Below are 14,891 nucleotides of genomic sequence, written 5' to 3' on the forward strand. Positions count from 1 at the left end.
ATCCCCAGCCTCCCAGCCTCAGGCCAATGGTTCAGAGGGAAGCTGAGAGCCAACAACCAACCAGGAACACAGGACTTTTTGACATCCAGTCCCCGCCGGAAGCCAGGATGACGCCAGCTAGTTTATTTCCTTAAAGCTTTCTCCTGGGAACAACATAAGGATTCCAGAACTACTAGAGGAGACCCAAAGCAGGGAGGAGCTGCCAGGGAACAATTGATGACAGCCCCTCATCCTCCCGCCCCCACCCCCACCCCCAAGCCAGGACCATTTTTATTAGTTTGTTAGCAAAAGAGAAAATAGCCAGGCCGTGGATGTCTCCTGGCGATGCTCAATTACTATGGTGTGAAGGGGCTTTAGACCGAATCACTCATGAAGCAGGGTTTCTGCCATTAGTCAAGGTTACAGGAAGTTCCTTTCGGTTATAGGAAGTTCCTTTCGTTTCCAGGCAAAATTTAGGTACTGGATAATGAACCCTGATTTCCCCATTGAACTCAGGTGTACCAGCCTCGGCGGCTTGCAATCAAATGGTGTTGAATTAGCTTAGTTAAAAGCCTCAGCAGAGCCCTAAACAAACACCCAAACAAACAGAAATAATTTATAAAACCATTGAAAGCAGCGTTGGGCAACCAAAGGTAAATGAATTCTGAGTGGAAGTAACCTGCTGTCACAATAGTTTTTAGTTAAACCATTGAAGATCTATGGACATTGAGGACCTATGGACATTGAAGACCTGTGGACATTGAACACTGATTGGCAAGAGACAGCTCCACTTCCTGCGACCTCTGTATGCCTGGCGTCTGCTCTGGTTGTGGATGCACGGAGAGAAATGAGGCCCATCTTGCTCCGTGCCAATAGTGCTAATTTTACAGAAGGCTTCACTTGACCTTGGAAGTCTGTTGTCTCTGGAATCCCCTAATGGGCCTGTGAGGTAGACACGGACATTGGTGAGGAAGGGGAGCCCCAAGAGTCTAAGAAGCCTAAAGGCTCAGGGCAGCTCGGTGAGGTGCATGGCATTGAACCCAGGTCAGCTGACTCCGCGTGTGACTGCCACACTCTCTAGCCCGTGCACTTATGTCAGAGCCCCTGGGAGGCAAGGAGTGCACTTTCCAAGGACCCTTCCCTGGTGTCCTCACACTTTTGGGATAGTGCCTCACACAAAGAATCACATTGTACAAGACTGCCACTACACAGCCATGTGTACACATATGTGGATCAACACCCTAGTCAACCCAGAAAATGCCAGTCCTTCAATCATATAGAGCATTGGGCTGCTGGCTTTGGTATTCACTTTCATTTTTAAAAAGTCTGAACTTGACCTGGGGACCCACGGGGACTACAGGAAGCACAAGCAGTTTGCCCTTGACTGTGAACCTGAAGGTTGGCAGTTTGAACCCGCCCATAGGTACTGTGGAAGAAAGGCCTGGCCATCTGCTTCCTTATAAGATCACAGCCAAGAAGATCCTACAGGGCATTTCTACTTTATGTCACACGGAACCTCAGTGTGTTGAGTAGACTCGGGGGCAAATGGTTTGTTTCATTGGAATGACTTTCAACTCGTCGGAAAACTCTGATCTGGACTGTTCTGATGGCCAGGATTGAGGCACTGAAGTGACCCGAACTCCAGCAAGAGGCGCCGTAGCTGGTTTTCCACACGCAGCCTCTCATCCTGAGTCACGAATCCCGCTGAGCATTAGCACCATGGGTGACCAGATTTTAACATGGGACACCATTGGCGAAATAGCCACATGGCAGCTGAAAACTATATGTACCCTAGCTTGTCGTGCATTCGTCCCCCAAATCGGGACTTTCTTAAAACACCGCGGGACGCGGGAAAAATTGTTAAAAACTGGACTGTCCCGCCCAAAGTGGGAGGTCTGGTCACTATCCAGACCACTGGAAGTTGATGTGATCTGTCCATGATGATGGCGCTGGGACATGGGGAGGCAGGGCTGGGAACTGGGCGTCCAGGTATGACTAGGAGCAGAGAACACCTTGCTTTCTGTGGGTGGAACATGGGCACCTGATTTCCACAAGTGAAATCCAGCCTCTTGGCCCATTTCTCAGCACTATAACATCCTCCCCAACATGCCCTTCACTTTTCTTTTGACTCTTCAATGTGTAAATCAGAGTGTGGCTGCTGAGGTCCCTGCACTTGCAGGCAGAATAAAATCCTTCAGCTTTCTCCAGCGGCCAGTGTCGGGGCACGTAATCTACTGCTGCTTAAGGGAGCAGCTCAGTGGTGAGCTGAGCAGCCCGCAGTCTGTTTTAATTGCGGCTAAACCATGTACCCAGGGATACTCCAGGAGGAAACTGGAAAGTCCCAGATCCGGGTGTGAGACACAGGAGGATTAGCAGCAGATAAATAAAATTCTGTCTTTCTTTCGCTCTTCTACTGGGATGTGTCAGCACTGCACACTCCTCCAGGGACCTTCTGAGACGAGCAGCGCTGAGAAGTTCCCCACACAGACAGACAGACACATTCTTAAAAAGCCACGCCTTTCCACCTTTGTGCGAAGTGTCACCAGCCAGAAACAAGTGTTGTAATAGTTTTGTCTGAATGACAGAGCTGTCAGTGCCCTCACAGCACAGAGGACATTCTCAATAAATTTCTGTGACAACAGCGTGGATGGTTGGGCGGATCTCAGCCCTGACGCAGGTGGTGCCATGACTCAGATTGGCCAGCTCCTGCCCACGGGAGCCAAGGATTACTGGACCAACACGTAGGAGCTGACCGTGTCCTATGTGGAGAAAAGTAGGGGATGCCTAGCCAATGCAAGAGCCGTCCCTGAGTTGATTGTCTTTGAAAGCTGACAGGCGACTGTCTGTCCTGTTCCCTTTCTGTCTCTGACCCACCATGGTGCCTGGCAGACAGGAGGGGCTCAATAAACGTGTATGGCATGAAGCCATGCATAAGTGAGCTTTCGCCACCAGCAGCATTTTCCAAAGTATATTCTGTGGGGTGTCGGCTGCTATTGTCTGGAAAAGGGGGGACTTTGGCTCAAATCAGTCTGGCTAAAAGGAGTTGTCTACTCTGGCCTTTATTATAATCCTTGATGTACCACAGTGCATTGCGACTCTTTTAAGCCTGCTGCCGTCGAGTCGAATCCAACTCCTGGCATCGCCATGAGGTTTTCAATGACTGCTCTTGTGGGAAATCACCAGGTCTTGCTTCCGTAGTACACTGAAACCCCCAAACTTTGATTTAGCAGTTGAGTGGGCTAACTATGAGCACACCCAAGGGACTCTGAATCTTGGAGGATGCAAATTATTACTCAAATGTTATATACCCCAGGCCCTAACTTTTCCATGGGCACAGTACCATTTGTGAAGTGCTTGTTTCATCACAGGTAAACTGGTGGTCTAATGCCCATCCTTCAATCACCCTACGTGACTCAGGGCTAAAGGGAACAAGAGAGGAAGCTTGGGAGGGGGGTGCTGGGGGCGGGGTATGCTCACTCCCTGGTGCACTGAGCCCCAATCAGACCAGCAGAACGCCCAATGAGCGCACAGCGTGGAATTTTGCTTGGAAAGTTTACGTACTGTAGGTACTGAGAATGCTTGACCCTGGCCTCAGTGTCGTTCCGTAATCGTTTCAGACACCCAGAGTAGGTTTCCCCAAACATCAAGGGGATCAGCCTTTCCCAGCCCGTGCCTGCATCAAGAGCCGCAGACACAAAGGCCCTGGTGCTTGACGACGTATTCACTGTACAGATCAGTGCAGCCGGGACAGCTCACTGTGGGGAAGGCCCAGCGAGGCAGGGCCACTAGCTGTTCAAGTGCAGATGGCCAGGCCTGCGTTACCTGAACGAAGCTGAACTCCCTCCAGTTGAGTGAGTTTGCGATGGAAGGCAGAGAGGTGATGGCTAGCAGGGACAGTGTGCCGAGGGCCAGCACTCCCAGGGAGAGGTAGATTTCCATGCGCCAGACTTCCTCCTCAATCCAGAGGTGACTCTTGTTGGCCAAGACCTGCAAGCGGTGAAAGGAAAGGCATGAACTACAGCAAAAGTCTGTGTCCCTGGGATGCTACTCATCACTACACGGCACGAGAAAATATGCCTAGCACCACTTAACACCTGCCCAATGCTAAGTGTTTTCCTGACAGTAGCTCATTCAATTGACCCAACAACTCCACAATGTAGACATCCTGTTACCCCATTTTACAGATAAGGAAAACAAGGCACAAAAAAGGCTGGTGACAGCCCAAAGGGCCCACACAGCTAGCTGATGGAAGATCTGGGTGTCGAACCAGGCACCTTGACTCCAAAGACGTGGCCTCTTCCGATCCATGAGCATGGACCATCTTTCTATTTGTTTAAGTCTTTAATCTTTTTCGGCAGTTTTTAAAAATCATTTTATAGGGGGCTCATACAACTCTTATCACAATCCATACATACATCCGTGGTCTCAAGCACATTTGTACATATGTTGCCATCATCGTTTTCAAAGCATTTTCTTTCTACTTGAACCCTTGGTATCAGCTCCTCATTTTTCCCCCTCCCTCCTCCTCCCTCCCTCCCTCATGAACCATTGATAAATTTAAATTATTATTATTTTGCATGTCTTGCACTGTCTGGTGTCTCCCTTTACCCCTTGTCTGTTGTTCATCCCCCTGGGAGGGGGTTATAGGTAGGTCGCTGTGATCGGCTTCCCCTCTCTTCCCCCTTCAGCAGTGTTTTATCATTCTCACTGTATAAGGCCTTCGCATTCCTGGTTCCATTTGCTCCTAGATATTTTATTATCTTAGATACTAATACAAATGGGATTATTTTCCTAATTTCGATTTCAGATTTCTCACTTCTAGTATATACTAACTCAAATGATATTTTTTTGTTGACTGGTGCCTTAAAACTTAGCCAAATTCTTCCATGACCTCTAAAAATTTACTTGTGGTCTCTTTGAGATTTTCCACATATAAGATCACGTCATCTGCAAACAGAGACTTTTGCTTTTGTAATCTGGGTTTTAAAAACGTCCTCTTGTTTCATTGCTCTGGCGAGGACTTAAATATAACGTTGACAGCGGTGTTGCAAGTAGGCATGTTTCTGTGTTCTTAAGTTCAAGAGGACGTCTCTCAGTCTTTCTCCAGGGAGGATAATGCTGGCTGTTGGCTTGTCACATATGCTCCGAGTCACAGCAAGGAACTTGTTCTGTTGGATTATGCTCCCTTGCATTTTGAGGATTTTTGCGTCTATGTTCATGAGATGTTGCCCTGGGGCTCCCTTTCAGTGATGTCTTTGTTTGGTTTGGGTATCAGGTTTGTTTCTCAGGGTTGAGTTGGCTTCATACACTGAATTAAGGAGTAGTCCTTATTTAGTTTTGGGAAGAGTTTAAACAGTGGTGGTGTCAATGCTTCTTTTTTTTTTCTTAAAATAAAGTTGCCTTTCTGGGCCTTTTTTCTTTCCTTCTTTTAAAAAAAATCATTTTATTAGGGGCTCATACAACTCTTATCACAATCCATACATACATTGATGTGTAAAGTACATTTGTACATTCGTTGCCCTCGTCATTCTCAAGACGTTTGCTCTCCAAGCCCCTGGCATCAGGTCCTCATTTTTTCTGCTCCCTCCCCACTCCCCCTCCCTCGTGAACCCTTGCTAATTTATAGTCAATTCTTGTTTAAACATTTAGAATGCTCCAGTGAAGCCATCTGGCCCAGAACATTTTGCTGTTGTTGGAAGGTTTTTGATCACTGTTGTGATCTCTTTACTTGCTACTGGTTTGCTGTAGGTTTCTATTTCTTCTTGAGTCAGTTTAGGTAAGTTGTGTTTCTCTAAGAATTTGTTTGTTGCAAAGTGTGATATTCATACTATCCTGCCATATGTTACTTCTATCTGGTCAGTGATAATGCCACTTCTTTCATTTTTAATTTTTTTAAGTTTTTTTCTTTTTAATTTTGATCCCATTCTTCTGTCAGCCTAAAGATTTCTCAATTTTATTGATTTTTTCCCAAAGACTCAAGATCTAGTTTTCCTGATTCTATTGTTTGATTTGTTAATCCATAAAAAAGATTTACTGTGGTATCTCATTTTGCTTGCTCATAAATAGAACTTGTATCCGATTTGTGTTTGTTATTTCTTTGATTTCTGCTCTGATCTTTGTTATTTCCTTTCTCCTGGTAGGTTTAGGCTTAGTGTACACTTCTCTTTCTAGTTCCTTGGACAAAGGATTCATGTCCTTTGTCTGACTCTGTTTCAAATACTTTTTTCTGTTGCTTTTACGCTCTTGTAGTCTTCTGGAATTTCCATGATATGTATAAAGGCCCATTGTTGTCCCCTAATTCCATAAAACCATGCTTATCTCTTTTGAGCTGATAGTTTTTTTTCTACAATCACTGTTATATTAATGATCTTATCCTCCAATTCACGGATTTTGCTTGGTTAAATTTGTTGGTCAGTTCATTGATGTTTTTCCTTGGCTGTTTAATTTGCTTAATATTATATTTTTCATTCCCCTCCTCCACATTATTTTATCATCACTAGGTGAGTTTTCATACCCTCTGTCAAAAATCATTTGGATAGAACATTGATTGGGGTTTTTTTTGTTGGGGATTGGAATTTGGGGGAGTATTAACCTTCTCAGTTTTTTTTTCAGTAGTATGTATTTTTGTTCCACTCCACAATTCAAAATTACCAAAGGAGAAAGAGAAGGCTTTCCTATTCCCACAGAGATAGCCTGTTTCAGAAACCTGCAGAGGCAGTTCTATCCTGACCTAATGGGTCATCGCGAGTCAGAACGGACTAGGTGGCAGTGAGTTGAGGCTTCAGTTACTTTTGGTAAGGGACTCCTCTGTCGGCAGGGCCTTCGGTCCCCGTTTACCCTGTTTCCTCCCTCTCCATCGCTGGTTTCATTGGGATTTAAAAGTTCCAGATCTCATTTTTAAACTTCCATTCTCTCTCAAGCACAGTCGAGAATACACTGCGATCAGTCCAAGCCCCCATGGACACCCCTCACCCTGGGGCTATTGTGCACTAATCACTCTGACCACTAGAATTATTGCTGGTTATTACTCCCTGCCAGTTGCTGCTCCTACAATGATGGTTCTCATCAGAAAACTTGTCCCCAGCAAACGCCCTGCAGGGCTAGGTCTTGCCTCCAGTCTTGCCTGAGGTCTTCTGACCTGCTGGGTGGGAGCTGCCTATGCCCTGTTTCTGGAGGAAGGAAGGTGGCATACTCCAGGACCTTAGGAAGATGTCTTTTTGACTTCAGAGGCCCCGTGACTGCTGTGGTGAGTGATAACTTAGGTGAGTCAAGTTCCCTCTAGACTCCACTGCAGAAAGCCCTTCTGTGGGATTTCCTATCAATTCAGCAGCTGGAATCTACTGTTTGGGGGAGGGGTAGCCACACTCCAGGTTGGCAGTCAGGCAGGGCTGCGTGGCTGCTATCAGAGTCCACCCCATGGTATGAAGACTGCGAATGTAGCCTCCACTCAGAGTCCTCCTTCCTAGCACACAGTAGCCTCAGCGCCCACTGTACAGAGGAGCAGACAGACCCAAAATGACCTCCAGGAGGTCTATCCTATTGGTTTCAGAAGCCTGGGCTTTTGGGGTACACTGGAAGATGGGTAACATGCTGACTATAGGAGCCGACTCCCCTGTGAGGGCTGTGTGTACAGCGGCTGGGCATCCACAATTACCAGCTTGGGGGAGGTCAGAGTCACTGTCATAGTCCTGATGGCTGATTGTCAGCTGTGGGCCCAACTTCCACTGGGGACTTCCTAACACACAGCATCCCTCCGTGGTGAGAGGCGTGGGCAGGTGCACCTGAACCGAGCCCTCGAGAGGACTGTCCTGTGGGGTTCCGAGCCCAGAGCTGTGGGTGCACAGGGAGGCTGGGGGCAGCTGACTCAAAGAGCAGACTCAACAGCAGGGCCCTTCTCAGCAGGCTTGGGGGGCAAGGTTTGAATGGGGGAGGTGTGCCAGAGGGCTCCGCAAGAAAGTTCTTTCTTAATGAGTTTAGTGCAGGACGTCTGGGCCTGTGCCTTTGGACAGGTGTGGAGGTTAGGGAAACAAGCTCTTTTTCTTGGGCACTTCCCCAGTGTTCAAGGTCAGTAGGTCAAACACGCGAGTTGTTCCAGGGAGGAAAGGTGAGGCATCTGCTCTTGGCAATGGTTACAGCCTCTGAAACCCACCGGGGCATTCTACCTGTCCTGTAGTGCGAGGAATCCGAAGTCACTCACCGTCGGTGAGTTTGAGATCGAGTTTGACGCGACTCATCTATTCTCCGATTCCTGCCCGGGTACAGTTGCCCTCTGCACCCCAGTGCAGAGTCCCGCAAAGCCGAGCTGTTTTCCCTTTTGTTTGTCCTGCTGTGTTTGTGCGGGAAGATGGTAGTTTCCAGGCAACTATGATGCTGCCTTCTAAACAATAATAAGTCGTTGAACCATGATCATGGAACATCTCTCCACGGGTTGAAGTCTTCTTTCATTTCCTCCAGCCGCGTTTTATAATTTTCATGTGTACGTGTTTCACAGCCCTGGTTAAATGTATTCTCCTAGGTATAGTCACACAGACTCTCTGTGATCTCTGTAAGTTTTTTAAATGGCTGGTTGTTGATTTTTTATATAGTAGATCACCAGGCCTTTCTTCGGAAGCACTTCTAGGTGGGTTTGAACCCACAACCTTTGAGTCAGCAGCAGAATGAGTTAAATGTTTGTACCACACAGGGCTCCAGTGAATTACAGAAGTCCTTGCAAACTCTTTCCAACCTTCCCGCCCACACCCCAGAATGTCCCTTCTGCTGAGCCCCTCTGGCCCTGGCATCCCGTGCCAGCACAGTGCACACCTGGGGAAGACCTTTCATCCAGACCCTTCCATTACAGCACGATTTCCAGCCGGCAGAACTAAAGCGGTCCTCCAAAAAACGCCACGAAGCACTGGCTCTTCCATTTCAGCAGCACAACAAGATACAAGTGTTTCCATCAGAAAGTGTGCTTATGCGTAAGGTGGCAAGTCTGCCCTCACAAAACAGAAGTGACTCGTCCCAGTTGTTGAGAATTGGTTTCAGCAGAAGTGGGAGGGGGGATGCTGGTAGGAGGGGGGGTGGAATTACTGAAGTCCAGTTACCAGAAGCTACAATAAAAATGAATACTGTGGGCTGAGCAAAAAATGGTTGGAAAATTTGTGAGAGAAATGCAAAGAACTGAAGACAATGCCACTCCTGCAGCATTGGGTGGCGGGTGGGGGAGCATTTTCTTTTAGGGAGGGGGGTTAAACCTTGTCCTTGACTTTGATCTTGAAATGCATGTCTACCACAGAAGCCAATCAGAAAGAGCTACTGGCCGTTGTTGCAAGAATGCTGCTAAGGACAAGAATGCTGCTCCAGGTTTTCTCTATAGCTGGGATAGCTTTCCCTCCTAGCTCTGCGCTCAGTGGCCTTGAGGAAATGTGGAGAAATGACTTTCTGTGAAAGTCTAACCAACTCTGTTTAGCCAGGAGGTCCAGGTGCATTGCCAGGAAGAAGACCACGTGGCCAGGTAGCTAGGAACTCCCTGAGGAAGTCCCCGTGGGGCAGGCCCCACTGTGGGCATGGCTGTAACAGGACGGGTGTCCAAAGTCATGGAACCTGAGGGCATGCTGATCCTGGTGGATAATGTGGCCCACTGCCATTATCCAACATCTCCTTGAATACCTCCAGGCTCGGGCAGCTCACCACTTCAGGGCTGCTCTGTATTAAGCACACACACACACACACACACACACACACGCGCGCGCGTGCCAGCCCTGGAACTCTGCAGAACAAGTTTAAGCCTCCGTGAGTGACAGGACTTTGGTGTCTCCAGACACCAACTATCCCGTTCTGTGGGAGAAAAGGTTGCCTGGCAACCTCACTGGGGCCTGTCACCCCAATAGGTTTTGGACCTCAGAGAGAATTAGCTTGCATGCACCCTTCTGTGCCCTGGTATTTGTATCGTGGCACAACTGGGTTAGCATAATGTTGACGAGGGCAAAGGATTCAGAGACAGGGGTAGGGCAAGGAGGAAGCAGTGGCTTGTTTTTGCTCTGGGAAGGAGGGGGCATGACTTTTCTCCCATGCCAGCGCTCAAAGACAAGGGTCCTCCACGGCCCTAGGCTTGGCCATCCTGGGCAGCAAGCCTTGCTCACATCCGCTCCCGGAGCCACACAGAGCCGCCTGCTGCACGGACTGGCTCTTTTTAGAAACGAGTAAGAAAACATCCTTAAAGAGCATCAAAGCGTCAGCACTAGGAGCACCCTAGGGCCCTGGGGATAGAAGCAGGCCTGTAACTTGCTCCAAGCCAAGGTCTTTCTGCTGTAATGTGTGACACCAAGGTGAGCATCCAGGGCACTGGCCTCGAGCTACAGCGGTGTGTGTGTGTGTGTGTGTGTGTGTGTGTGTGTGTATGAATGAATAGGCTAGTTTCCTTCACTGTTCTTTGGGATCGTTTTGAAGAACGGAGCAGAGCAGCAGGCCCTCAATCCTAGCCCTGCCACTCTCTGGCTGTGGGTTGGGGCCAGTTCCTTCTCTGTGCCGGTTTCAAATGTCAAAGGAAGACAGCATGACACTTGAGTCTGGGCGCTGAGACCCAGGTTATGCGGATTTACTGGCCACGTGATATTCTTAGAGCACAGCAAAGGTTGTACGCAGGTCAGAGAATCATTTTTCCCGGAACGTCATTTCGAACGGGTGTCTTGCTCTTTGCCTCAAGTCTGGGGTTCTTTGCTCTCCGGATCTCTCAGCCCAGTGACTCAATAACATGGGGGCATGGGTTAGGGGAGGACAGGAGTGTCTGAGAAGCTGCCAGTGGAATCAGGCAGGGCTGAGGCCTGGGGCTCCCAGGCAGTGGCCTGGCCTTGCTCCCTCTCTGCCTCTGAGAGGCAGCCAACCCCCTGGGGGATGGCCCTGGGCTGGGGCTGGCTCCTCCCAATCAGGGACTGAAACCACAGAGTGACCTGGGTGGAGCAAAGGCTGGGTGAGAAATATTTCAGTGACATCTGCAGCTGTACCCTGCTGGGGGACTAGTGTCCCAAGGGGAACTCAGCTCTGCATCCACCAGAAGCTGTGGGTGGAGGGGGAATTTGCAGGTTTGGGGAAATGAACACAGGCAGGGGTTCTTGCAGACCTGAGTTCGAGGGTTACGAATCAGGCCCTGTGAGGGCTCCTAGAACTGGAGCAGAGGGTCTCTTTCTGTGGGGGCAGGTGCCAGCCTATGCCACCTCTCTTCCCACCTGCTTGCCCGAGGGCCCATGCTGTCCTAGGATGGCTATCAAAGAGCACCGAGGCATGTTTCTGAATGAACTATAAGCCTCCTCTACAACAATCCCCATGTCTGCAGCTTCCCTTGGATCTCAGCAGATTGCACGGGCACCCCCATATACTGGTGCCTCCAAAGCACTCACTCAATGCTTTTGGGGTCCTTCCTGTTTCCCCCGTGCCAGCCAGCCCCCCACTCTCTCTCCTCTGGCGGTATGGACACCTTGCTCACTGGTCTCCTGTTGGTCTGCTTGCCACAAGATCTGCGGTTCAAACTCACCCACTGCTCCTTCAGAGAAAGACGAGGCTGTTTGCTCCAGTAAGCAAATAGTCTCGGAAACTGTGTGATGTGGTTTTGGGCTACAGTGGCTCCGACACCCAACAAAGCAAAAGATGGGCACACAGCCTGGTCTTGCCTCTGAGGGCAGCTGGGACTTTGAACTGGAAACCTCATGGAGGCTCACGATGAGCAGCGCATTGGGTTGGGGGTTTTGCCTCGTCTCAATCTGAGCCAATGAAAACGCGAGTCGAGGACCATGCCTCTACTCCAAACCTGCCCCTGGCTCCTGACTTCACTCAGAGGCAAAGGCCAGAGTCCTCCCTTGGCCCTGAAAGTCTTCCCTGGACTTGGCCTCCACCTGTCAGCGAGGCTCCATCTCCTGCGCCCCACCCCCCCGCTCACACGGCTCCAGCCATGCATGCTCTGTGCTGCCCCACAAACATGCCAGGCATGCCCCCCACCCCCTGCACCCCGCACGCCCGTGCGCCACCGCCCACCCCACCTCGCCTCTGCATTTGCTGCTCCCTGGGCCCGCTCTCCTTTCCTTTGTGCCTGATGTATACACCACAGACCCAGCGAGCCCCTCTCTGCCCATCCTTTAACTCACATGCGTCTCCCTCCTGTTTTATTTTCCCTTTTAGCACTCAGGACCTTCTAAATCAGTGGTTCTCAACCTTCCTCCGGCCGCCACCCTTTCATACAGTCCCTCATGCCGTGGGGACCCCCTCAACCATAACATTACTGGGGTTGCTACTTCATCACTGTCATTTTGCTACTGTGATGAATCGTCATGTAAACAGCTGATGGGCAGGATGTATTTTCATTGTTACAAATTGAACATAATCAAAGCATAGCGATCAGTCCCCAAAACACTGTGTAATTATAGATGGTGAAATATTTATTTCTAGTGACAAATGAAATTTTGTCTTGGAGCATGGTGTTGCATGGTTAACAGTCTTCACACCGGGTACTCGTGTTTGGGCGGATCTGCATGTGGGGGGACCCGCCTGGAGACGGATAGAGGAGTGGTGTCTTGGTTCCTAAGACTGTCGGATATGTGTTTTCCGAAGGCCTGAGGCGACCCCTGTGAAAGGGTCAGTCAACCCCCATAGGGGTCGCAACCCCCAGGTTGAGAACCGCTGTTCTAAATGCCCTCTACTGTGCTTCTTCTATTTGGCCTATTCTGTCTCACCCAGTTGGCGAGTTCTGGTCACTGATCGTGTACTCAGACGCGGGCCAGACCGATCAACAGAACCTGCAGACCGCAATGTGTGACTGGACCTCTGGGCACCAGCCGCTCTGCTCCTGCACCGCCTGGCACAGCACTGACTGCGGCTTCCCTGCAGACAGGAGAGGACTTGAGGGAGGAGAAGTGCAGGTGGCTTACCTGCTTCACAGCCAGGTTGACCAGATCAAAGCGGTGGGAGCGGCGCAGGGGCAGGCAGAAGCTGTAGAGCGCGTGCAGAAGGGCGCAGAAGAAGCTCAGCAGGCCGATCTGCTTGCGGTGCTGCAGCCAGTGATCCAGCCAGTCTGGGAAGCGGAGGTATTTGGTGCCGCGCTGCAGCTGTAGGACGGCCGCCAGCACACCAGGCAGGTACACCAGCGAGAGCAGCACGTAGGCCACGCAGGGGAGCGTCGTGTTGACCAGGGACACCGGGAGCTTGTAGAACTTGTTCTTGCCCTCCTGCACATAGGGCTGCAGCACATCCCGGATGAAGTTGTAGATGTAGAAGCAGACAAAGAGGCCAAGAGCCATGACGACGGGGACCTTCCAGCTAGGGAGGAGGCGCAGAGGCATGGCCTCCACCTCCCGGGCCGACACCAGGGAGCCCATGTCCACTGGTGAGAAGCCCATGGCATGCACCAGCTCTGAGACTGTGCGTTTGGCTTCCATGTGATTGCTGCAGATGGGCACCTGTGGGGACAGGGACAAAGGGGGCAATTAGACGGGCCACAGGAGTGGACAGCACCTTGGCATCTAGACCACTTCTAGTTTACCGCTGTGGACACTCAGGTGAAGAGGGGCAGGGAAGCTGGGGGTAGGTGACTCTGTTGCCCCCTCAGGGGTCAGGCCGTGGGGACCAGCCTCCTGTGGGGTCCCAGCTTCTGTTAACCTGCTCAGGAACCCCCTGTGCCAAGGAAGCCATTAGGGTGGACCATCTCGCCCCGCTCATGACATCAGTAGCCGTCATCAGACCCCATAGGTCTTTGAACGGGACCTTTCGAGCGCCATGGGAGGCCCTGGGGTCACTCAGCTCAATATGTACACAACACACAATCCATCGTGTGTTCACATGTGTAATCCTGTAGCACTCATTACGCTCATCGTGTGGTGTGGTGCAGTCTCACCACCATCCATTTCCAAATGACTCTCCCACCAGTAACACAAACTCAGGGTCAGAAATAGCTCTTTCCACGTGTCCCAGAGTGTGTGGCCTCAGCTCTACCCAAAGCCAGCCGGTCCCCCCTTCGGGCTCTGAGCGGACACGCAGGCCCCCACTACCTGGGCCAGCCTTGTGGCCCACTGCTTCTCCCATGAGCTTACTGACGAGACTATGGCCAATCTGGTCTGAAAAAGTTAACCAAGCACTGACTGACTATATGTCAGCCTTGGCATACACGATTCCTGAGCCCCCAGCAAGCCTGCCAGCTAGGTACTAGGACCCCTACTTTTTTCGGATGAGGAAGCTGAGGTCTGGGAGTTTCGTTTCTTACATATGTGTCTTTGTCGGATTGTCTCTTCAGCCTAGGACACCCTCCTCCCTCCTTGTCCCTTTCCACACCATTTCAACCCAGCCCGCGGGCCACCACCCCGTCTTCTGCTCTGTTTCCCTAGGCCTTGCCACCCAATTCACCCCTTTGCCCCCTGGCTGGTCCACACATGGGAGGTCCCATGACAATGCCTACACCCAGAGATGGCGGGCCTTCTTGTACCTTTTCACAGGGCCCGGTGTGAAACGAAGCAGAGCAGAGTGACTTGACTTGACCGCCCCCCTTTTTTTTAGGGGAGAGCGCGAACGCAGTCCCCCACTACCACAAATTATGCAGTCGAGTTTCCCACATTCGGGGAAATCGCAGGGGTCAGCACATCCAGAGTACAATGGAGAAGCCTCGCCCTGGGAAAACCAGCTTCGTGGTCATGGTCTCTCCCCTGCCAGGTAAGTATGACTTGACCCCTCATTGAACGCTCCCACACTTCCTCCAGGGGGATGTAGATGGCCTCTTGTTACTAAAAACGACCGTGACTCCCAAAGAGCTCTTACTGCCAAGAAAGGCATGTGCTGCTAGCTGATCTGAGGTTCTGGCCAGCCATCTTCTGCCCCCAGAAGAAACAGTTGCCTGTTCTGAGAAATCCACTCTGTCTTTGAGACGAAGCTTGTTGTCCTCAGGGCCTGGCACCTAA

At 50.5% G+C, this 14,891-nt stretch overlaps 1 protein-coding gene and 1 non-coding gene across 3 annotated transcripts in view; both read right to left on the reverse strand.

The window, feature by feature from the left end:
* Window positions 1-14,891, reverse strand: part of STEAP3 (STEAP3 metalloreductase) — a 79,700-nt gene that overhangs the window by 38,867 nt on the left and 25,942 nt on the right. For both annotated transcript variants that reach the window (XM_075530267.1, XM_075530266.1), the window contains exons 3-4: window positions 12,876-13,403; window positions 3,802-3,966 (exon numbers count right to left, since the gene is read on the reverse strand). In XM_075530267.1, coding sequence (XP_075386382.1) covers window positions 3,802-3,966; window positions 12,876-13,403 — 693 coding nt within the window. The remainder of the gene's footprint in view (window positions 1-3,801; window positions 3,967-12,875; window positions 13,404-14,891) is intronic.
* LOC142425118 (U1 spliceosomal RNA) lies at window positions 14,491-14,654 on the reverse strand. The gene has a single exon (XR_012779491.1). It is a non-coding gene; the product is annotated as a U1 spliceosomal RNA (small nuclear RNA).

This window comes from Tenrec ecaudatus, chromosome 13 (genome assembly GCF_050624435.1).
Source record: "Tenrec ecaudatus isolate mTenEca1 chromosome 13, mTenEca1.hap1, whole genome shotgun sequence".
NCBI classification, from domain to species: Eukaryota; Metazoa; Chordata; class Mammalia; order Afrosoricida; family Tenrecidae; genus Tenrec; species Tenrec ecaudatus.